This window comes from Hemicordylus capensis, chromosome 5, assembly GCF_027244095.1.
Source record: "Hemicordylus capensis ecotype Gifberg chromosome 5, rHemCap1.1.pri, whole genome shotgun sequence".
NCBI classification, from domain to species: domain Eukaryota; kingdom Metazoa; phylum Chordata; class Lepidosauria; order Squamata; family Cordylidae; genus Hemicordylus; species Hemicordylus capensis.
In genome coordinates, this window is record NC_069661.1 from 233505677 (window position 1) to 233528691 (window position 23015).

The 23015-nt window shown below is 46.4% G+C and overlaps 1 protein-coding gene and 1 non-coding gene across 2 annotated transcripts in view; both read left to right on the forward strand.

The window, feature by feature from the left end:
- Nucleotides 1-23015, forward strand: part of PKP2 (plakophilin 2) — a 104871-nt gene that overhangs the window by 40118 nt on the left and 41738 nt on the right. Inside the window, exons 4-5 of the mRNA XM_053257440.1 lie at nucleotides 6388-6523; nucleotides 12005-12212. Coding sequence (XP_053113415.1) covers nucleotides 6388-6523; nucleotides 12005-12212 — 344 coding nt within the window. The remainder of the gene's footprint in view (nucleotides 1-6387; nucleotides 6524-12004; nucleotides 12213-23015) is intronic.
- On the forward strand, nucleotides 21385-21462 carry TRNAV-UAC (transfer RNA valine (anticodon UAC)). Its single transcript has one exon. It is a non-coding gene; the product is annotated as a tRNA-Val (tRNA).

The following is a 23015-nucleotide window of genomic DNA, read 5'->3' on the forward strand; positions in this document are numbered from 1 at the left end:
GAGGAAAACCTGAGAGTATGAAAAAGGGAAGATGAGGGCGCATAATTTATAGGGCTGCCATGCCTGGATCACTAAATAGTTAAACTGAAAACAAAACACTTTAGGTCAGTTATAATTAATCAGGAAATGGATTTTTAAAAATGTTAACAGTTTTTAATAAAAGTACTTAGAAAAAAGTGGGTAGCAGGTGTCTTGTTAGTAGAAGCATTCTCCCTTCTCTCCTACACAAGAGAGTGCTGAGATAGGTGCCTGCTGTAACGTGTGGGGACATCATCTGGAAACAAAGAAATATCTTCTTTATGTAGAGTGTGCTGTTTGACAGCCCAAATAATTGGAGATCATTTGTCTCTCCATTTAGTAGGACTGTATAAAGCAGCCATGATTTTGAATCAGAGGCCACCTTAGGGCTTTAACGCACAAACCCAATTCAAATGACTGCTTTGGGTAGCCATTCTGACTCACTTGTATGATCTGGATTAGAATCAGGATAACCTCCCAGCCCTTTTTTCTTATCCCAGTACTTACCAAGTGAGCAGATGACATGGAAATATTATCTTATATACTCGAGTATAAGCTGATCCGAATATAAGCCGAGGTACCTAATTTTACCTAAGAAACCAAAAAACTGATTGACTCAAGTATAAGCCTAGGGTGGGAAATCGTACAAGTGTTGAACATAAATGTCTGAATGGCTCTCTTAGATGTGTCTTAAGTGGCTTCATTTGCAGAATGTCTCTTACAAGGAAAATTGATTTTCCCCACCTCCTTCCTTATAGTCCTTGGAAAGGCACAGGGTCTCTTGGAAGTTGTAATCTTTTTAGGGGCTTACTCAGTTAATTGACAGAGTCATCTAATTAATCAACCTAGGATTATTTGATTGGGAGATAGCCCTGGAACTGGACTGTACAACTTTGATCCTCCAGCTGTTTTTTAACTACAGTTTCCATCATCCCAGTCAGGTATTATGGGAGTTGTAATCCCAACAGCTGCAGGAAGGCCCACCTCCAGGTATCTCTGCTGCCACCACTCATATCTGTTTTGGAAGAATCTGACACCAGAATTGTACTTCTCATCCCTGGTTTATGTGTGGTTGTGTGTTGTCTCTCTAAAATATTCTTACTCTTTGATAACACTGAAATAGGTTTGTAGTGGATTACAGTTTTTGTCTCAGAGCAAGTTCACATGAGGGAAAGAAATGCTGAATCATCCCTGCTGAGCTGCATGGCTAGGCTTCTCCTAAAACTATTCTGTATTATTGGTAGGTTCAAAATGCTCACCCCTTTTGTCTACAGAAAATATCTTGGCTTGAGGTGGGATAACCCAAAAAACCCCTCTTAATTTGACTCTTGGGAAAGTACAAAAATCTTCCATGTGCAAGCCTATACACAATGAGAAAACTGATAGCTGCTGAACATTTGAGGATGTGTTTGCACTTGAGAAATCCCCCTTCGCCCCCCTCACTTTTTGTGAGTTAAAAACCAACTCGGAGAGCCTTGTAAAAAGAAAAGAACTTTAAAAATTCAGTTTTATTCAATTACTACAGACTGCTTCCATCTGAGGCTTTCTCAGCTTTTAGTTACAGTTAAGAGTACTTAGTAGGGTTACAAAAATAGGTTGTCTTAATGCATGCTTAAATGTTTATAGAGTCTTTTGCAATGCCATAGGTAGGATGGGCGTAGGCTAGTGTTTCTTATTTCAATTATGTTACAGGTAAACAATAATAGAACAGTATCAGGAATTAGGGATGTGCATGGAACTTATGGGGGGCAGCTCGAGGGTGGAGGGGGGATACCTTTAAGTGTCGGGGAGGGTGCTCTTACTCCTCCCGCTACATTTCCCCCACCGGCGCTTCACTTTAAAAGAGTCCAATGGGACAGCAGCGTACCTCCCTGCCACCCTATTCCCTTGTCAGGCCAGAAGTACCCAACATGCGGGGGAGTGCGACATGTGCACACGTGCTAGGTAGTTCTGGTCACTTCCAGTCTGACAAGGCAACGTACCTCCCTGCAGCGTACCTCCCTGCCACCCCGCTGGACCCTTTTAAAGTGCAGTGCCTGTGGGGGAAAGGTGGTAGGAAGGGTAAGAGCACCTCCCCTGCCCTTAAAAGTATCTCTCTGCCTTCAAACCGGCCAAACTGCCGGTCTTTGAACATGTTTGGAAGCCCATAAAAGGGCCTCCAAAGAGGTTCATGCACATCCCTATCAGGAATATGCAATAGAACACACACCAAAGAAGTATAACATCCCTAATACAAAGTCTTACTAAACAAACTTTTCTGTAGACTAAACTTCCCCTTTCCTTAAACTCACCAAATTCCTGATGGGACTTCAAGCATCCTGTAATCCTGTCTTCCCAGGCTTTACAGTTATCTTCCTGGAGCCATCCTCCATGGCCACATGTCCTCCTGTGCACCTCCAACCTACCTTCTCCTCCAACAAAGAACTCTCTTCTTCCTGGCAACAGTTCTTTGGGTCCCACCCACCTGGTGTGCTGATTGGCTGAGCCCTGGAGTTCACCAGCCTGTCAGTCGTCAAGACAAGGGTTCACTTCCGGTTAACTTTTTAGAAGGAGAGGAGGCTGATCACTACAAATTTAGTTTTATTGTTATAGCACAAGTTCATAATGCGTAATGGCTGCAAGTTTTAGTGGTAAATAAGTGTAGTGGTTTCCAGGTGCTGTCATTAACTCATAACATTTCAGAGGTGTTGACATTCAGTTATGGTGGCTTCTTTGTTTCTTTTCTCCACTTTGGGATTGCAGTGCCTCACTTGGTAACTTAGTTTCTGACCAGCCTCCCTTCTGAGGACTTTTAGGTCATTCCCTGAACAGGCAAAGATATTCCTATAGAGAGCAGATTTACCCCCTGCCTAAGCCCCACTTCTCTCTTCCTAGGAGAAGTCTTTCATGTGCAGTATTCTCTTTCCTTCCAAGACTCCAAGTTCACCCTTTCTTAACTTCCAACCAAGCTGTCATTTAACTGTTTTCCAGCTGCTTTTTCTCTTTATTACTGCCTTCTCCACTCCTGCATTCTAAGCAGGGTTTCTCTATCCTTCTTGCAGGGGTCTCACGGCTTCTGCATCCTCCCTGTCAATCAAACTATCTCCTGCACATACATTTTACACAGTTCCATAAGCAAGGGTTTTTTTAAAATATAGTATATATATTGCTCTGATTCTGAGCACTGCAAAATGCCTCAGAACATTGGGGAGGTGGCTCATGGCACCAGAATCCTCCTCCAGCAGGTCTATAACCTGGCTTAGCCTTTCTCCTGGAGGACCTGAGCTCCCTGTGTCTTAACTTTGACCTAATTATCATCAGTGCAGCCTCCCTTAAATATGTTTGCACAACCCTTAAATATGTCTGCACAACAATACAGCTCTCAATCCCTGCTCCTCCTTCTGACTCTTCAGAGGCTATTCCCACGAGCAGGCGAAATTGGGCAAGCCCGGCTGCCTCCCAGCGGTTAACCCACCTAAGTACCCCTCCCCTAAAACCGGGTTTGCGGAGCGAGCTCTCAGCAAACCTGGGTTTTTTTTTATCATCTGTAGCCGTGGCGCAACTCTGCGGCACAGCTACTCACAAGGAGTCCCCCCAAGGGGAGGCAAAAAGCCGCCTCCCAGCTCCAGCGGTCTTGCCAGTATGTCCTGCGCGCTCACAGGATGCAACAAAATCATCCTCTGCTGGGCCCTCCTCCGATTGGCCCCTGCCAGCTCCGTCACGGAGCCGGCAATCGGAGCCCTCACGGAGCCGGAAAGCTCCCTCCCTGCTCATGTGCGAGGAGAGTGGACTTAGCCCGCTCTCCCCGCTTAGCTTCCCAAACCGGGTCTCACTGATCATGAGACCCGGGTCTCAGTGTCTGCTTCTGGGTTTTTTTAGCCAATCACATAGGAAGCTGGCTTATACTGAGTCAGACCATTGGTCCATCTAGCTCAGTATTGTCTACACAGACTGGCAACAGCGTTTCCATGTTGCAGGCAGGGATCTCTCAGCTCTAGCTTGGAGATGCCAGGGTGGGAACTTGGAACCTTCTGCATACAAGCATGCAGATGCTCTTCCCACAGAGGGCCCATCTCCAAAGGGGAATAAATGACAGTGCTCACATATGTAGTCTCCCATTCAAATGCAAAGCAGGACAGACCCTGCTTAGCAAAGGGGACAATTCATGCTTGCTGCTACAAGACCAGCTCGCTTTCCCTACACACACACACATCTGGTGGCCCGTGACTCCCTCCTCCCCCAACTTTGTCGATTCCCCATCCTTGGTGGCCAATCCTGCCATTGTCTCCTCCTGCCTGTTGAGGTGGTGCTGGCTTGCTCATGCCCACAGTGCTGGGCCCACCTCCATTCCCTCCACCAGGCCAGGAGTGATTTGCACTTGGCCCTGTACCCAGGGCCAAGGACTGCCATTGATGGGGTGTTTCACTCCTCTGGCTTGGCAGCAGCTGTTGGCTGCAATGTTGGGATCTGCAGTGTCAGGTAAACAGAAGCTACGTGTGTGTGCACAAAATCTGCAATTAAACCCACACTAACAGGAATGACAACACATCACAGGGCCAAGGTTGTGCAGCCCTAGGAACATAGGAAGCTGCCAAATACTGAGTCAGACCATTGGTCCATCTAGCTCAGTATTGTCTTCACAGACTGGCAGCGGCTTCTCCAAGGTTGCAGGCAGGAATCTCTCTCAGCCCTATCTTGGAGAAGCCAGGGAGGGAACTTGGAACCTTCTGCTCTTCCCAGAGCAGCTCCATTCCCTGAGGGGAATATCTTGCAGTGCTCACACATCAAGGGTCCCATTCATATGCAACCAGGGCAGACCCTGCTTAGCTATGGGGACAAGTCATGCTTGCTTCCACAAGACCAGCTCTCTTCTCCTGTTCCTAGATGATATTGAGGCTATTTCCACAAGCACTGGAAAGCGGGCTAAGAGAGCTTAGCCCACTTTCCAGTGCTCGTGGGAACCACCGGGCGAGCCTGGTGCTCCCAAGGCGGCTAGCCCGCCTACAACACCCTCCTCTTAAATGAGGTTAACAGAGTGACTGCACGGTGACACGTGTGTAGACCCCTGGCCGGGAGGCTGCAAAGATGTCAGCCACTGTTCTTACGTGTATACTTTTCAGCTTTGCGTACTGTTGGGATTATTTATACCCAAGATTCCTGGTTTGCCTGGCCTGGCCAGAGCTTAGCTCTGGTTTCTGTTCAGCTGTTTGCCCACTTCTCAGAAAATGAAGCCCACGCTCAAACAGAGAATCTTGACATGGATTTTGATTAAACATATAGAAGCCCCTTATGTGATTGTGTGATTATTAAAAATGGACCTACTTTACCTTTTGCATTTCATTGCCTTTTGAGCCTAGCGTTTACATTTTTTCTCCTTCTGTACGTGTGTGTGTGTGTGCGCGCGCACGCACACACACATTTTACTTATTTATTGCATTTATAGTCCACTTTTCTGCCTTGGCATTCAAGGTGGTTGACCAAGTGAAAATACTAGAATGCCAATAATGAAAAGTTACAAGAAATATAGCAGAATTGTCCAGACCACTGCTTCAAGAGCTGGTGGTAGGAACTCCTGGCCTGGGTTTTCTTCACCTGCCTTCCTCTCAGGGGACACGAATCTCCTTGTGATTGGGAAAGTGGGGGAGGGGAGAAGGAGTTGCCCCATCAGTTCTCACAGGCTGGTTCCCTCAGGAGGAGAAGAAGCTCACTGGCCTAGGTGTCGCTTCATACACACACACACTGACCTTAAGATCTACTTCGGAGGCCCTCCAAGTGCCCCTGCCAAACGAGGTGAGGCGGGTGGCTACTGGGGAGAGGGCCTTTTCGGTGGTTGCACCCCATTTATGGGATAGCCTCCCCAGTGAGGTTAGCCTGGCTTCATCACTTTGTTCACTTAGATGCCAGGTGAAGACCTTTTCGTTCACTCAGGCCTTTAAAATGTTAACATTTTGATCTGATTTTAATTGATTTTAACAATGTCATTTAAATTGTTTTGTATTGTATTTTGTATTTCCTCTCCCCCCCCACACACACACTTTTTGGTCTATTTTAATTTAATGTGTTGTGTGTTTTTATCTGTGTTTTAATGTTGTATTGTAAGCTGCCAAGGGAACAATTTGTTATGGGGCGGCTAACAAATAAAGTTATCTATCATCATCCATCCATCCATTTAGAAGATGTGTGGACAGCAGTTCATGCATCTGACAAAGTAGCTTCTGACCCATAAAAGTTTATGGCACGGTAAATTTGTTTAAGATACCACAAGACTGTGATTATTATTTATCTAGGTTCATTGAGACTTATTCACAATCTTATTCATTCACAGCCATTGACTCAGTGGTTGCTCCTTCACAGTTTTGGCTTACCAGGTTTTTATGTTCAATCACCCAGGAATTCAGAAGCGGAGATGACTTTGGAGCATGCAGTGAATATTCTGCAGACTGAAAATGCCTTGTCTCCCCGAGTCCTTACAGCCATTGTCTTCATACAGCATGAGAGCTTCCAGAGAGCAGAAGCCAGAAGGAAAGTGAGTAACCATTCCGTTCTTAACTTCATGAAGGTCATACAGTGGATACGCTTCCATTCAACGTATTGCATCTGGTGCCAGTGTAGGAGAATTTATTTTCTTTATTTTTAGCCTTCACATGGAAACTAATCTTATGAAATTGCCTTGCTCTGTGTGTGTGTGTCCCTCCCCCAACAACCTCACAATGCCTGCACTGATTGGCACCAAATTTGGTACAGTTGTTGTGTCACATAGGGACACCTGATGGCGTCAGGTTTGTGATAGCGTCATGCACCATGATCCAAGATGGCAGCCGCACAAAAACTAGGCACATTAACTCTTGTTACTTCTTGTTACATTTATATTCTGCTCTTCTTCCAAGGAGCCCAGCGTGGTGTACATGATTATGTTTATCCTCACAACAACCCCATGAGAGGTAGGTTAGTCTGAGAGATAAGTGATTGGCCCAGAGTTGCCCAGTGAGTTTCATGGCTGACTAGGAATTTGAACTTCAGTCTCCCTGGTCCTAGTCCAACCCTCTAACCACTACACCATGCTGGCTCTCAGAATATTGGGACTAAGGAACTCTGGAGAGAAATAAATTTTGGGTCAGATTCTCTATGGTTATAAATTCATCTGTTAAAGTCAGCCAATGTGGTACAGGGGCTAAAACGCTGGACTTGAACTAGAAAGTTCTGGTTCAGACCATTTGATCATGAAGTTCATTGGGTGACCCATAATTGCCATTAGTTCTGCGACTGATAGAGCTACAGAGCCAAATGACCCATAAGATGCAGTTATTAAATGTGTAGGAGCCCTATCCTCTACATCTGGTCACTTGGAGAGATCAGATCTCCATACCTGTTGTGCCATTGGCCAGTCAGAGGCTTGTGCATCAATTGTGACATCACACACCAAAATGGGGTAACCACCATTCTTCTTATACATAAGAATGACTCCCAAAATGTCAATTGAAAAACAAATGGGAAGGGAAAAGAGAGCAGCAGCGCACAAAAGCCCTTCCTGGGAGAGCCTGAATAAAGACAACACAACTATTAACTGACCTGGAAAGAGTGCTTTTTCCTCTGTCTGATCCAGTGAGATGTCAAATTCACATTCATTATAGAATGACTTATTTAAGGGCTGCTAAGAAAACCACAGGGCTCTGTGGGCGCCAGGAGTTGAAATCGACTTGACAGCACACTTTACCTTTAAATGGATTCGTGTTCTTTTAAAAATGGTGCTTGAATGAACAACAGATCAGGTTCACACAGCACAACACTTCAGCATTTTGCTCTGTCTAGGAGAAGTGGGCAGACTTCAGGTTTGTGGGATCTGTTTTGCCTTTTAAAAAACAACAGAACTCTTAAGGTCCACCATTCGGTCTCTTAGAATGAAGGTACGGGGTGCCTCTGGGCACCTGCACATTCCAGAGATTGGTTGTTTTCTGTACCAGAAATGAACTCACAGCCTTTCCCCCAAAAAATCCACTCCTAGTCCCCCATCCCCAAGCTTTTCAACAAGCTAATCCTGCCAATTTACTCCTACCAATTTACTGCCAATCCCCAGTGAAATACAAGTAGACCTGGCTTAAATAGTCCCTGTGAACAAGAACAAAAGAGAGTCCTGTAATACCTGAAAACAAACACATTTATTGTGCCACAAGATGCCACAAGCAAGAGCCTCTTCCATCAGATAGCCACAGTATGCATCAGATGAAGTAAGTGCATAGTGGATGACAAGGGGATGGATTTTTCTAAAGGCAGGGGTTCTTAATCTTGGATTCCCATATACTGTCAGACTACAACTCCCATTATCCCCTGCCACAAAGGGATGTTGGGAGTTGTAGTCCAACACATCTGGGGATCCAAGTTTGAGAACTTCTTTCTTGGGAACCTGCCTCCCACCATAGTAGGATACCTAATCACGTCTGCAGTGAGCCTTCAGTTTTACCCCAGATGCATGCACACACACACCCCTCCTGGACATGTTTCCAAAGAACATGTCCTCACTGAAGGGATTTAGCCTGGACAGTCTTTGAGACACTTCCAGCCTCACAGTTCTGAAACCGTTATTCCAGTTCTATATTTAGTATTCCAGTGTCTGAGAGAAAGTGGTATGAAGCAGGGGCGTAACGAGGCTGGAGTGGGCCCAGAGACAAAATTTAAAAATGGGCCCCTCACTGATACACACACACTCAATTCACATGTGACTTGCCTCGAGGCGTGGGGGGCCCCCAGGCAGCCGCCTCCCCTCGCTGAATGGTAGTTACGCCCCTGGTATGAAGCTGTTTACATAAGAGCTTGAAACTCTTTAGACCCCCGTAGCAAATATCTAGAGTCCTCAACAAAGCATCAGCCACCTCCCTATCTCAACTGATTAGGGTGTTGATCAAGAGGAAAAAATGCTGAATGTGGTAAACTGTTGAGCGTTCCCAAAACAAGCTCTCCACAACAAATGCATGCCTCTTCCTTTATCAGCACCTTTGCTACAAAAGCTTTCTCTAATCTGGGGGGAAATGTCTGCTTTGTGCAGAGTGCAGACCATTTTACTCTACTCTGAAGCCATGTTCTGGTTCACCTAAAATATCGTTCCATACACTCTGGAGTTCACTCAAGCCACATGCAGTTGTAAAGGGCTTCAGTCTGTTGCTGGTAAAACTCAAAACCAGAAGCTGTATGCTATAAAGCAGGAGTGGGTGGAAGGTACTGTTGATTGGGATCTACTTGGGTGCTCACTCCGCTAACCCCATTTAAGGGGAGGGCTTCTTTTGCGGGCTAGCTGCCAGAGAACCACTGGGCTCGCCCGCGAACCTGGTGGTTCCACAATGGGGGGAAACCAGTCTGGGCTCCTTTAGCCCGGTTTTCCCCCATCATGAGAATAGCCTCATAGTCTCCCATTCAAATGCAAACCAGGGTGGACCTTACTTAGCAAAGGGGACAATTCATGCTTCTTACCACAAGACCAGCTCTCCTTCTCCTCCACTCCCCTTGCTTCTTTCTTCTACCCTCTGCTTTTCCCCATTTCCTTTTCTTTGAGGGGAAAAGGGGCCAAACACAAAAAAGTGAGAGAAAATAAAATGTTGGTGGTGCTACTGATGCATCTCACCTTACTCATTTGTTTGTTTTATTGATTGAGTCTGTATGAGCAGCAAACTCATGCAAGACCATGTTCTATGCAAATCAAAGTTTACATGCCAAGAGGTCCCCCCCCCCCTTATCATGAGAGTAGAGCATTACACAGCTCACGTCAACAAACCATGAGGTTTAGCACAGGTCATTGGACCCAAATCTGATAGTTACTGACTTGCCAGGATTGGCCTGGAAAGTCTGGCAACCATCTCCAGGTGACTGTTGAAAGCATTCCTGGAGATGTGATGGCCAAAGACTGGTAATTTATCTGGGGCACTGGAGTTGGTGGCACTTAAAGGAGTGTTAACAGGGACTTGGAACCATCCTGTTTAATACTGTTCTACTCTTATTGAATACACTGAGTACAAATATATTATATATCTTCTTCCCCTCCCCACTGTCTCTCCCCCCGCCCCTTTGTCAAGTCAGTCCTTTATCTCATTATAATTTATGTCAGGATCTCATTGAAATGCCTCTATGTGGGTTGTGGACTAAGGTAGGTTCTCTGGGGCTGCATGCTATTTGCCAGCTGGATTCTTTCACCTCCTGGTTAGAAGATGTGTTAATGGCCTGGAGCACCAATAAATTGTGGATGGGGATGATGGGAGTTGTAGTTCAACAGCAGCTGGAGGGCCAAGTTTGCTCACCCCTGGCCTAGAGGTACTTAATAGCTTAGAGGTACTGAATACCTGTGTTTGCATGTATGTCAAGGGATAACATCCCTAGGATAATACAGGAGGCCCTCGTTATCTTCGGATTCACGACCGCAATTTTGTGTACCCACAGTTGGGTCTGAGAGACCTAGTTTCCTTATCTGCAGGTAGTAAAATAGGCGATTTTCACCTATCCATGTTTTCTGGGCCGCCTGAAGTGTCTTCCAATGGCATTGCCAGTCCGGAGGCAGCATGGAGCTATTTTGTGGCCCTTTTTTGTTTGTTTGTTTTTGTTTTTAAATCACGATTCTTTGTGATGAATCGATGGGGGGGGGGCATTGATGGAGATCTGGAGAGTGAAGTACAATGCTTTATTCCTCTTATTGTAAACCGCCCTGAGCCATTTTTGGAAGCGCGGTATAGAAATCGAATTATTATTATTATTATTATTATTATTATTATTATTATTCCCCCATTTTTGGCCTTTTTTCCATTCTCAGGATTGTAGGAGAGAACGGGACCCGCATGAGTAAAGAGGGCCTCCTGTATTCAGAACTTGGGTACAATAGATGGATATATGCAATACATCCCTAGTGTACATCATTCCTCTTGAATAAGAGAGGCAGGTCTTGATCTTATTCCATCAGCATCCAAAAATAAGGATTTGAAAGGCTTGGGAAATGGATAAGCAGAGTATCAGTAGGAATTCTAATGCAACTGAGTGAAAGTAAGTGCAGGAGTTCATGATCCCCTGCCAAGGCATGAGGCTAACAGAAGTCTTTGTTGCATTTCATCTTGGCCTGTTCTCAGCACCTGCAGCCAAGTTCTTCATTCTGTTGTAAAGCTCTTTCCCTGGTCCGCCCCGCCCCCATTCCCCACTGCTAGGGTTAGATCACATTTCCATATTTCTGTATATGCACTTCTGGCTATCCAAGAATGGGTTTGTCCACCAGAAAACCTATGCCACTATGAAAGTCTGGGCTAAAACATTGTGCATTGTGCTTTCCTTTACTATAAAACATTTTGCTTATAAAGAAAAGGCTTGAAAAGCCAACTTTGCAATAGTGGCTGGTGGTGTCTGGGACAAATCTCCCTGGAACTGTTTTTAAAAGAAAATGCCCTATCCTGTCCTTGAGCCCTGAGACTTGTAGCCCCAATCCAGGAGTGTGATGGACAAGCCATACCAACAGATACCCCAGTGCATCATAAGTGTGCTTTTATTGATGTGTGGCAGTGGTGTGTTGCAAGCACTGCAGGCAAATAGATTTCAGCTGTTCATGCTTATTATATTCCTGTTAATTTAGGGGAGGGGCTTGCTCAGGGGTTGTACTCCTGATCTGGATGTAGAAGATCCCAAGGAAAACCCTTGGCATCTCCAGGTAAGTCTGGGAAACATCCTTTTCTGAAACCCTGGAGAATTGCTGATAGTCAGTGTAGGCAATGCTGACCCAGATGGTTTGACTTGAGGTAACACAGTTTCCTATATTGCCGCTTGCCAGAATTTGACATATGGGTTTCAGAGCTCAGTCCAGTCCTTAAAGATTTAACTGAAGAGCTGTGCGATCTATTGCATGTAGCCTCGCTAGTATGAGAAGATGGTATTAGCATTTCCAAAACAAGCTTTCACCTCGCAGAACCAAATGGCATCCTCTGCATCTTGTTATCTTTGCTGAATATTTTCCCCTTAAATTAAACATCTGCCTGTTTTCCCTCAACAGTTTTATTCGCTGCATGGTATTCCCAAGCTAATCGAGCTTCTGAGTGTGCAGAATGAGGACGTGCAGAGGGCAGCGTGTGGAGCATTGAGGAACCTGGTATATGAAGACAATGACAACAAGCTGGAGGTGTCAGAGCAGAAGGGGATCTCCATCCTCTTAAGGCTGTTGCGGCAAACCAAAGACGTGGAGACTAAAAAGCAAATTACAGGTAACTGGAAAGGTGACTCGCTGGAATGCTGCTCCAGACTGTACACGCCTTTCATAATCATTGTCCTCCTTAAGTACAAATGCCTACTGTCTAAATGTGGGGTTGGGCTTAGTTAGGAGTTTCCCCAGTATTTTGGTCTATTTAGGGAAGCACCATTTTCATCCTATAAACCAAGGGTTCTCATACTTATATCCCCAGATGCTGTTGGACTACAACTCCCATCATCCCAGCCACAATGGCCAAAGGCACGTCGTGTCTGGGGATGATGGGAGTTGTAGTCCAGCAACATTTGGGGACCCAAGTTTGAGAACCCCTGCTATGAACAGTACATGTCTGTCTGTCCATCCATCTCATGCAAAACCACTCAGTGGATGTTTACCAGAGAGGTGCCTGTTGACAGCCCATGGCATTTAAGTAATACTTGCATCGTGTATGCTGCAAAATCTAACCACACTGACCTGGAAGTACAGTAAGTTCCATTTAAATCTATGAGACTTAACTTTCAAGCAAATATGTTTAGAATCAGACTGAGCAAAAGTTGCCCATAGACTTTAGAATTCCAATTTAAGTCCCCTTTAGCACTAACTACCTATCCCAAGCAGCCCCACTATTTGTGATGTCAGAGCAACAACACCAATAGCAGCCAGAGGAGCAGTGCCACCTCTCACTTTCAAGGCCTGCTGTAGTACTAGGCAGATCAGCCACCTTGTAAAAGACAAGAAGGCAAGTCTCATGATCAGTGAGACTCACCGTAAGGGGGTTAGCAGGGAGAGCGGGCTTAGCTTGCTCTCCCCTCAGATGATCGTTCCTGCTGCCTTGGGTGGCCAGATCGGCTGCCCACATGACTGCCAGCTCCATCACAGAGCCAGCGGGGACTATGGGGATCGGGGAGCACATGGCCCCCGGAAATTCCAGGATGCCCCATGCGAGTGTTCGGGGCATCCTGGAGAGACCCCCAAGCCCAGGAGGCTGCTTGCAGCCTCCCGCTCGGGGGGGGGGGGTCTCCTTGTGTGTTGCTGCACCATGGCAATACACAATCAAATACATGGGGTTAGCAGAGTGCTCGCTTCACTACCCCGTTTAAGGGGAGGGCTACAGAAGTGGGTCACCCACTTTGGAGAAACCAGGCTTGCCTGCGAGCCCAGTGGTTCTCATGCTTGGCCGCAATTGAGCTAGGCTCCCTTAGCTCGATTTTGGCCAGTCATGAGAATTGCCTCAAACTGTGGGCTGTGAACATACTAGTTCCTGGTTTTTCAGGTTTTCTTTTTATTCTTGCCTGACTGAGATCTGAGACCATTTCCTCAGGGGAAACTGCCAGACTTCTGATGATGACTGTTGCTAATTGTTTTAATCAAGTAGAGTAATTGATTTTTTATTTGGTTTGGATCGAAATGTGACTCAGGTAAATTCACAGGGCGGTTCAGGGAGTAGAATTGGATTTGGAAATGGCTAAGGATTTGGTAAAGAATTGAATTAATGGGCTGATTCATCAGGCGGAATTACTAGGAGAGATCCCCCTAACACAGTCAGAATAGTGCCTCTTTATTCCATTCACCTCCCCCTCAACTCTATAGAATTTCTGCCCACAGTTCATTTCTGTGGCAAAAGATGTGTCAATTCGCATTGGCCAGAATGAGATAAGAAGCTATCTACTCCTACAAACTGACAGGAAATGGGCACTTACTGAGAAGAATGTTGCTATTCCATGGTTACAAAATCAGTCATTCATTAATTATAAAGTTCAAAGGGAGTATATTTTTAAATGAACTTTACCCCCCCAGAAAAGTTCACTAGACTGGCTAAGAAGTAGAGACCAAAGGACAGGCAAATTATGAAGGCCTGATGAAGTCTAGCCTGGACTGTATCACTTCAGTCTGCAGGTGAGAGAGCAGTGAGGTCGTTCACAGAAGTGGGTGGGCAGTGAGTGGGCAGAAGGCTGGCTAAACTCACCTTCCCCACCAGGCGAGTACTGTTGTGTTGCTGGGAACACGGACCGCACTGCCAGATCATCTGCCCTGCCTGCTGCAGCACAGAGGTCCAGAGGCTGGGACGACATGACACGCTCTAGGCTCCCGTCTCTGTATCCACTGAGGCTGAATTTGAATCCTTAGCCTAAACTTGAGCCCTTAACCCTGGCTAAGAGCCGGGCTTCAAAGCAGGGCTAGGCGGCACTGCCCTGCCAGGATCAGGCCCAATTCTGGCAGTTCTCGTGCACAGCCTTACCCAGGCTGGGCTTCGCTAGCCTGGGTTGGGGTGAACATAAGAACAGCCCTGCTGGATCAGGCCCAACACCCATCTAGTCCAGCATCCTGTTTTGCACAGTGGCCCACCAGATGCCGCTGGAAGCCACAGGCAGGAGTTGAGGGCATGCCCTCTTTCCTGCTGTTACTCCCCTGCAACTGGTACTCCAGAGAGGGAGAGAAAGGGAGGAATAAATGCTTTCAGGCAGCAAACGCTGCCTGAAAAGGATGGGCAAGCGCTCGCTCCTGGGAGGGGATTTCCCTCCGAGCACGCCCCGTGCGCATGATGTCATATGCACAGGACATCGTCAGAGGGGCCACCGGGCAGGGCTGGACCCAGGTCTCCGCTCGGCTGGCTCCGCGCCTGATCCCTAGCCACAGAGGCCAATAGTAAGGAATTATGGGAGTTGTCGTATACCACGATGTATACCAGCATCGTGTAGCCCTGGTATAAACAGAGCCTGTGTCTCAAGAGAGTATAGTGGAGGAAATATAAGTAAACAAGTGAATTTCGGCCCGTTGAATAACGGGCGCTAGTAACGGCGCTCCTGGCCCCCCGCCGCCATTCCCCCTCCCTCCGCCTTCCGGCCGCCCGCCCTCCCAGCTCCTTTGTGCCCCCCCCCCCCCACGTTTAAGGGCCAAATCGGCCCAGGCACTTGCCCCCGCCAGGCCAGGGAGACGGGGACCGGGGGCGGAGCGGAGGCCATGTAACTTTTTAAAAAAATTGCTCCTGCGGCCGACACCGCCGACCCTCCCTCCCAGCTGCCGAGTCCCCCTTACCCTGGCCCGTCGGCCGAAGAAAGTCCTTAATTTAAGAGGCAGAGAGGAGCTCGCAAGCAGAGCTCCTCTCTGTCCAAAGCCTCTTCCCGAACTGCCGCTTTGGGCGCTTGCATGGGAGCAATTTTTTTTAAAAGTTACATGGCCTCCGCTCCGCCCCCGGCCTCCGTCTCTTTCGGCTGAGGCAGTGGCTCCGCTGCCGCCTCGGTCAGTTTCCCCCTCCTCCGCAGTCCTGGCTTCTTCGGGGCGGCCGTTTCTGGCCGCCCAAGATGGTCGCCAGATCCTGGTGTTTGTGCCTCCCTGGCTCTGTTCTGGGCATGCGCTCCGCGCATGCCCAGAACAGCCGAGGCACGGACAGACACCAAGCATTTTATTAGAGAGGATAGTGATGGGGGTGCAAATATTATGTACATTATCTTTTAGGGATCGTTCTGTGCAATTAGATGGGGTGGCAACGTATTGGATGGCAAAGGCAACGTTGCCTTTGTCTGTGCAACCTCCAACATAAAGGGGAATTGTGAATTTCTCCCCCTGAAGTTAAACTGAGCACATGGCCTTCTACATAAGCAAAACCTTCATATTTCCCTAAACCATATTACCAACCATGAAATAGTATCCCATGACTATATCATGTAATGGCATTGCAATGCAATGATAACGAGCAGAAGGGTCTTGGCTCCAAATTCCAGGCTAGAAAATCTCACTCTGGAATGATGACAACCCCTCTCCAGATTTATCATCACAAATTAAGCAGTTGGGGGGAATGTGTGTCCATAGAAAGATTGATAACATTACCGTCTGGTAATTCCTTTGCAGATTATGTGACTAATAGGTCATGGTTCAGGGATGTTTGGAGACTGACAGAACCTGATATAACTCCTGCAAGAATCCCCCATCTAACATTTTCGGTACTTTCCTTAATCATGTTGAAATCTCTGGTTAAGGATGTTGGGAGGAAGGGCCTCCGTTTTTAGTATGGTGTTGTAGGAAACTCTGCCTTCTAGAGGTTTGTTTTTTGGGGCGGGGAAACAGAATGAAAACCTTGCAAAACCTTTGCCTTATAGTAATCGGCAAAAATGACTATTCTCAGTTGGAAAGAAAAACACTTGGCTTTACTCTGTTTAATACAGTTTAATACAAACTTAAACTGCAGTATCTGCTTGGTATTGGCTACCAAGGTTTAAAAGGTGGGCCACTGTGTGAAACAAGATGCTGGACGAGATTGATCTTGGGCCTGATCCAGCAGGACTGTTCTTATGTTCTTATGTAGAGGTGAGGCCATTTCCACTAATCAGGATGCTAATCTCTGGCGGCTGTCACTGGTTTATGTTTCAGAACTCTGAATTCCACTCATTAGAGATAACAATCCCCCTACTGTTTACAGTCAGGATCATTGATCCCAGTATTTTAAAAGATGAAATCCAAAAGCTTTTTATGTATTTGTTTGTTGATCATATTTCTATACCGCCTGACTTGTGCATCCCTAGCTGATGTACATAAGTTAAAATATAACAAATATAAAAACAGGATAAAATGATTAAAACAATTATGATTTAAAACCAATTAAAAGCCTGAGAAAACAGGTGTGTCTTAAAGGTCTTTGTGAAATCAGCCAGAGGTGGAGAAACTCTTATTTTAAGAGGGAGTGCATTCCAGGGCCCCAGGGTAACCACAGAGGAGGCCCGGTGCGAAGTAGCCACCAAACAAGCCAGTGGTAGCTGGAACCAGACCTCCCCAGATGATCTTAGTAGGCGGCAAAGATGAGGGGTTCATAACAAAGGAGGTGCTCTTTTAAATTTCGTGGACCCAAGCCATTCAGAGCTTTATAGCTAATAACCAGCACTTTGTATTTTGCTCAGAAACATATCGGCAGCCAGTGCAGATCTTGCAGTCCCTTCACGTTATCCTGGAGACCAGTCTAGCTGCCCCATTCTGCACCAACTGTAGTTTCCAGACTATGTACAAAGGCAGCCCCACATAGAATACATTACATCAAGCCTCTAGGTTTCCAGCATATGTAACCACTATTTTAAAGTTATTTTCCTCCAGAAATGGGCATAGCTGACAAATCAGCCAAAGCTGATAAAAAGCACTCCTGGATGTCACCTCAACCTGAGAGACCAGAGAGAGTTTTGGATCCAGGAGCACTCCCAAGCTACATACTTGTTCTTTCTGGGAGATTGTAATCCCAATCAGAACAGGCAGATCTAAACCATCTCTCTGACCCGCCACAGTCAGTACCTCCATCTAATTTGGATTCCGTTTCAGCTTGTTATCCCTCATCCAGCCCATTACTGCCTCCAGGCAAGCATTTAGGGAAGTTATACCATTACCTGATGAAGTTGATAGGGAGAAATAGATTTGGGTGTCGCCAGCATATTGATAACACCCTGCACCAAATCTCCTGATGATCTCTCCTGGCAGTTTCATGTAGAAGTTAAAAAGCATTGGAGGGAGTATGGAGCCTTGTGGAACTCTGTACATTAACTCCCGCTTTGCAGAGCAGCAGTCTCCAAGTGACACCATCTGGAATCTGCCAGAGAGGTAGGAACTGAACCACTTTAAAATAGTGCCACCCAAGCACTGAAGTCCAGTTCTTAGTGGAGGTTAAGGGTGCAAACGTGCCCTTAACCCAGCTCCCAGTACTGTGTGTCAGTGCGAGCAGCTTGCAGCTCATGCTGACACAGAGTCAGGCACCAAGAGTTCCCATCCCCTGCGGGAATCCCCTAGTGCACTGTGCTCAGTGCACAGGGCACTGTGTGAAGAGGAGAGCTGGTCTTGTGGTAGCAAGCATGACTTGTCCCCTTAGCTAAGCAGGGTCCGCCCTGGTTGCATAGAAATGGGAGGCTAGAAGTGTGAGCACTGTAAGATACTCCCCTCAGGGAATGGAGCTGCTCTGGGAAGAGCATCTAGGTTTCAAGTTCCCTCCCTGGCTTCTCCAAGATAAGGCTGAGAGAGATTCCTGCCTGCAACCTTGGAGAAGCCGCTGCCAGTCTGTGAAGACAATACTGAGCTAGATAGACCAATGGTCTGACTCAGTATATGGCAACTTCCTATGTGATACAGGACACCAAGATAACGAGTCCCGGCCCCAGAGTGATCCGCACTGCATGGAGCAGCACTAATCTTGTGTGAGCACAAGGCACACTTCCACCAGTCTAAACATGCTCATCTGGAGGGGCGGGGGGGGGGGAGGCAAGGTTTGCAAAGACTTCCACCCACCCGGTAGGTCGTGCGAACAGCCTCAATAACTAATAGTGTGAATAGGCCGTCAGAAGAATAACCAAGATGATAAAAGTTAAGAAGGTTATGGTTGACAGCTTACAACCCAGAGGTGCTGCATTTCCCTCTGTATTTAATTAGGTGGCTTACAATAGTACAAGAACTATCCAGTCGTGCTTGTTCCTATGACCAATGGCAGAGGTCAGCGTATTCTTCCTTCTCCTGTCCTGTGATACCTAGCAGTTAGAACATAAGAACAGCCCTGCTGGATCAGGCCCAAGGCCCATCTCATACAGCATCCTGTTTCACACAGTGGCCCACCAGATGCCACTGGGAGCCTACAGGCAGCAGTTGAGGGCATGCCCTCTCTCCTGCTGTCACTCCCCTGCAACTGGTACTCAGAGGCATCCTGCCTCTGAGGCTGGAGGTGGCCTTTAGCCCTCCAACTAGTAGCCGTTGATAGACCTCTCCATGAAGTTATCCAAACCCCTCTTAAAGCCATCCGGGTTGTTGGCTGTCACCACATCCTGTGGCAAAGAATTCCACAATTGTTGTGTGGAAAAGCTGTTGAAACACAGTCTTCTTTCAGGCAGGGAGGGGAGAAGCAAGCTCCATGCAATAATAATAAGTAATAAAAAAACTTGAAGGCTGTTCTCAGAAGCAGCCAAGCCTGCGCTTGGCTGCCCGTGAGAACTGCTGGGATCCATGCAGATCCCGGCACTGCCACAACGCCAGCCCTACTGCCTGTAACCTTGGAAAGCCACTGCCAGTTCGTGCAGGCAATACTGAATCAGAGTGCCCAATGGTCTGACTCAGTAAAAGGCAGCTTGTTGTGTTCCCGTGGTCCTCCTGGAAAGAAAGAGTTAAAAAAAACTGCCTGTGGTCCTTGTTCCTTTGGGCATTGACAGAAGCCAGAAGGTTTTGTGACAGAAATACCCATGGCTCCTGTTTTATAAAGTGCTTATCTGACAATCTGGCCGCAGATCTACTTGGCTCCCAGAGAACCTTTTCAAAAACAGGCTGTTGCTTTAACTTTGGTGATTAAAGGAGTGTTTGAGGGAAGAAAATCTGGCTCTGTGAATTTAATTTTTTAAAAAAAATCACCCCAAAGTTTAACCAAAGTACTTTTCTGGGTTGAGTTTTGTTTTGTTTGCGGGAGGGGAGGTTTTGCTAAGTATCATCTGGCAATATATCATACGCAGAGTGGCTCTACAAAGAGAAGGACTGTTTCTTCAGCTCACTGCTCTGCATTCCAAAACACATCTTTTGAATCTCAGTTCAATGCAGATGGTCTTTAAATCTCAGCCCAAAACATCTTCTCACTGTTGGCTCACAGATAATCGGTCTTTCATAATTTGTAAGCACAGTAGTTGCATTGTCATGTTAGTACGGGGTGCGGGGGGTGGGGAGAGCAATATCATCATTTTGGCATCACTGCCACACCTGTTTATTATGACAGCAGAACTTTTAGAAGGAACAGAAAGCTTTTTGTAATAAAGGGCTAAAATGCAGTGCAACGAACAGAACGTCTGGAATGGGCACAGGAGAATAAGACTCAGATGCCAGAGGAATGATCAGTCTCAGGGACTGACCTTGGGCAAGTCACAATTTGTTGGCCTATAACAACACTGGCTGGCAGTGTCTGACTGGCAGTGTGGCAACACTAACTGGAAGCATGTTTAGTTAGTTATGTTAGTTACGGGTTTTTTTACTGTCTTGTCTGGGGGTTTTTTAAGCATGATATATTACCTATTATGTTTTATGTTGTTTTAATATGTGTTATGACCTGTGGCTACAACACTAAACTTACTTACTTACCATGTAATGAGGGTTGCCAACTTTTTTGTGACAGGACTCTTGTATCTTTAAGCTGGTTTCACATTTGGCAGGTGGCCAATATGCAGAGTAATGTTTTTCCGTGCATGCAAACAAAGCAATGAGCATTTTTTCCTGCATGCCAGGCATTTGTTTTAAGACACAGGAGCTCTGCCAGGGGGAAAAAGTTGGTAACCTTAAACAAGATAAACTCAGTAAGATATGTTGCATGCAGAAAAGCAGCAGGAGCCAAGTAAAATAAAGGTGAGTCAAAATAATTTATTTTGTCAGTCCTACTTCATGCGGCTTTGGGGAAGGAGAGACTTTTTGTAGCAGAGACTGACCTCCATTCATAACTCACCTTTGCCATGAATCTACTGGGTGGCCTTCATAGCATTGCCAGTTTTGTAATCTGCCCTCTGAAAACTGCAGTTTGATATGCAGAAAATTGCAGTTTTTACATTTTTGGAAATAATACATGCAGCCAGTAGGGATCATTTGAAATGTTGACAGCCCTGCTGAGATAATATGCATATTAGATGCTTTGAGCTCCATAAATCACTGAACAAACCAAAATATTATTATATGTAAGGGCCAAATGATTATTAATTCAATTATTAATTCCAGCTTTCCTCCAAGGAGCTTAGAACAACATTCATGCCCCCTTGCCCACCACACGTTTTGTTCTCCCAAGGATATGTTATGGGAGATTTGTTAGGCTCAGAGATAGTGAGCGGTCCAACGTCATGCACTAAGCTTCATGACAGGGATTTGAATTCCTATCTCTTCAGTCCTAGTCAAAACACTACCACCACCGTGCTGGCTTTCAAATCTGGATTGTCAGAAGGCAGCAGAATCACTGATTAACATCGAGGTTAATACAGCACCAACAGAACAGCATTTTTCATGGGTGGTGTGGGGTGATGTTCTCCAATCCCCCCTTGCCTCCACAGCCTCCTGTGCCTGCTGAAAATATGTCCCTGAGAGTTGAGGGACCCTCAGGGACATAGTTTATTGAGGCACAAGTGGCTGTGAAGAAGAGGAGATCACCAAAAATTGCCTCCTCTCGTACAATGGAAAATGCTGTTCCACTGGTGCTGCGCAAGTCTGGCTGTCAGGGGGATGAGGCTATGGCTCAGTGGTAGAGCATCTGCTATACATGCAGAAGGTCCCAGGTTCAATCTCTGGCATCTCCAGGCAGGGTTGGGAAACCTTGGAGAAGCCACTGCCAGTCAGTGTGATAACCAAGTCAGATGGACTAAAGGTCTGGCTCAGTATAAGGCAGGTTCCGCTTGAGTCAATGAGGCCTCACACCAAGAGATATTTGCAGCACTGGGCCCTTGGTGTAGCTACACTGGGAATCATATGCATGCAGAGTAACAGACTGCTGTGACTTTCCATGTTTGACTGAGTACAAGATAGGTGTGGCTCCTTTTTATATTTATGTTCCCTTTCACAACAGGCCGGCCTGCCTGCCTGCCTTTTCTCTAATCCTGCCTGCAGAAAGAATGTTCTTTCATTTCTTAGATGTACTGTGTAGGAGACAAGATCAAGAGGTTAGATACTCCCTGGGGGCTTGGCTGGCTCACCTTCAGAAGCTTGTTTGGGCGGCCTCTGCTTTGCCGATTTCTGTCGCTACTGAGCAAATTCCATAAGAAAGAGAATTTCTTTCTCTTCCTATCAGGCCTGGCATTCTCCACCTAGAAGACCCTGTGGTTGAAACCCAGGGTATAAATCTTCAAAATAAATAAATAAAACAATAACTGCCATGCAAAAAGGCTGTCACAACAGGTGGATAGAGGGCCAGAATCTCACAAGGGTGCCTAGGAGTAGCATTATCCTTGCGTGCTCTCCAAAAAGGCACACAGTGCATCCTTTAAGCCCTGTTCAGGCATTTGTGTTGTACCTGCATTCAGATACCTGTACTTACAGATTTGTTTTTGTGCGAACAACTGCGCCTGTGTTCATTTTAAAAATGAAGGCCCCCTGAAATGCAGGCTACAGATAGGTACTCCTGTAGCAATACCTCTATCACACAGATTTGTACCTACATAGGCTACCTGGGCTGTACACAGATTGTACGGGTGTTGAACAGAATGTGTGAATAGATTCTATAGGGCCTCTGCCGTGAGGGCCAGAGCAGCCATGATCAGAAAGTGGAGAGAGGTTTTGCCCTCATCAAAACAGGCATGTGCACAAATCATGATTCAAAGCGCAATTTGCAGCACATCCTCAGCACCTTTAAAACGGAGGACAGCAGGTGCATACCTGCTCCTCCGCCACATCCCCGCAGACCTGCCAGAAGCTCTTCTCACCAATCATGAGAAGAGTTTCACTAACTGACTAGCACTGAGTTTTACCTTAGTCTTTCAGTTGGCAGGCCCTTGGCTGAGAGAGTGTTAATCACTACAGCTTCTGCATAGAACACCCATTTTTGCAGATGGAAAGAACTGAACACTGGCCAGGCCTTTGCCCTCTAGCTTTAAAGCCACGAGGGAGGGAGGGAGGACTGTGGGTCTCACACCTGTCTGTAGTTCAAAGAGCATGCTAATTTGCTCCCCTCTGGGTAGTGAGATGCAAAGTGTCCCTATCTCCTGTGTCAGATAGGATTAGGAAATTGGTGAACTCTCACTTCAAGATGATGGGAGGTCTGCGTTTAATAACACGAGCCAAAGGTATCAGATAGGATGTGCATACTGTAACTGGGATTTTAATTAGGCTAGGGGTGTAGTTATCTTATTTGACAAAC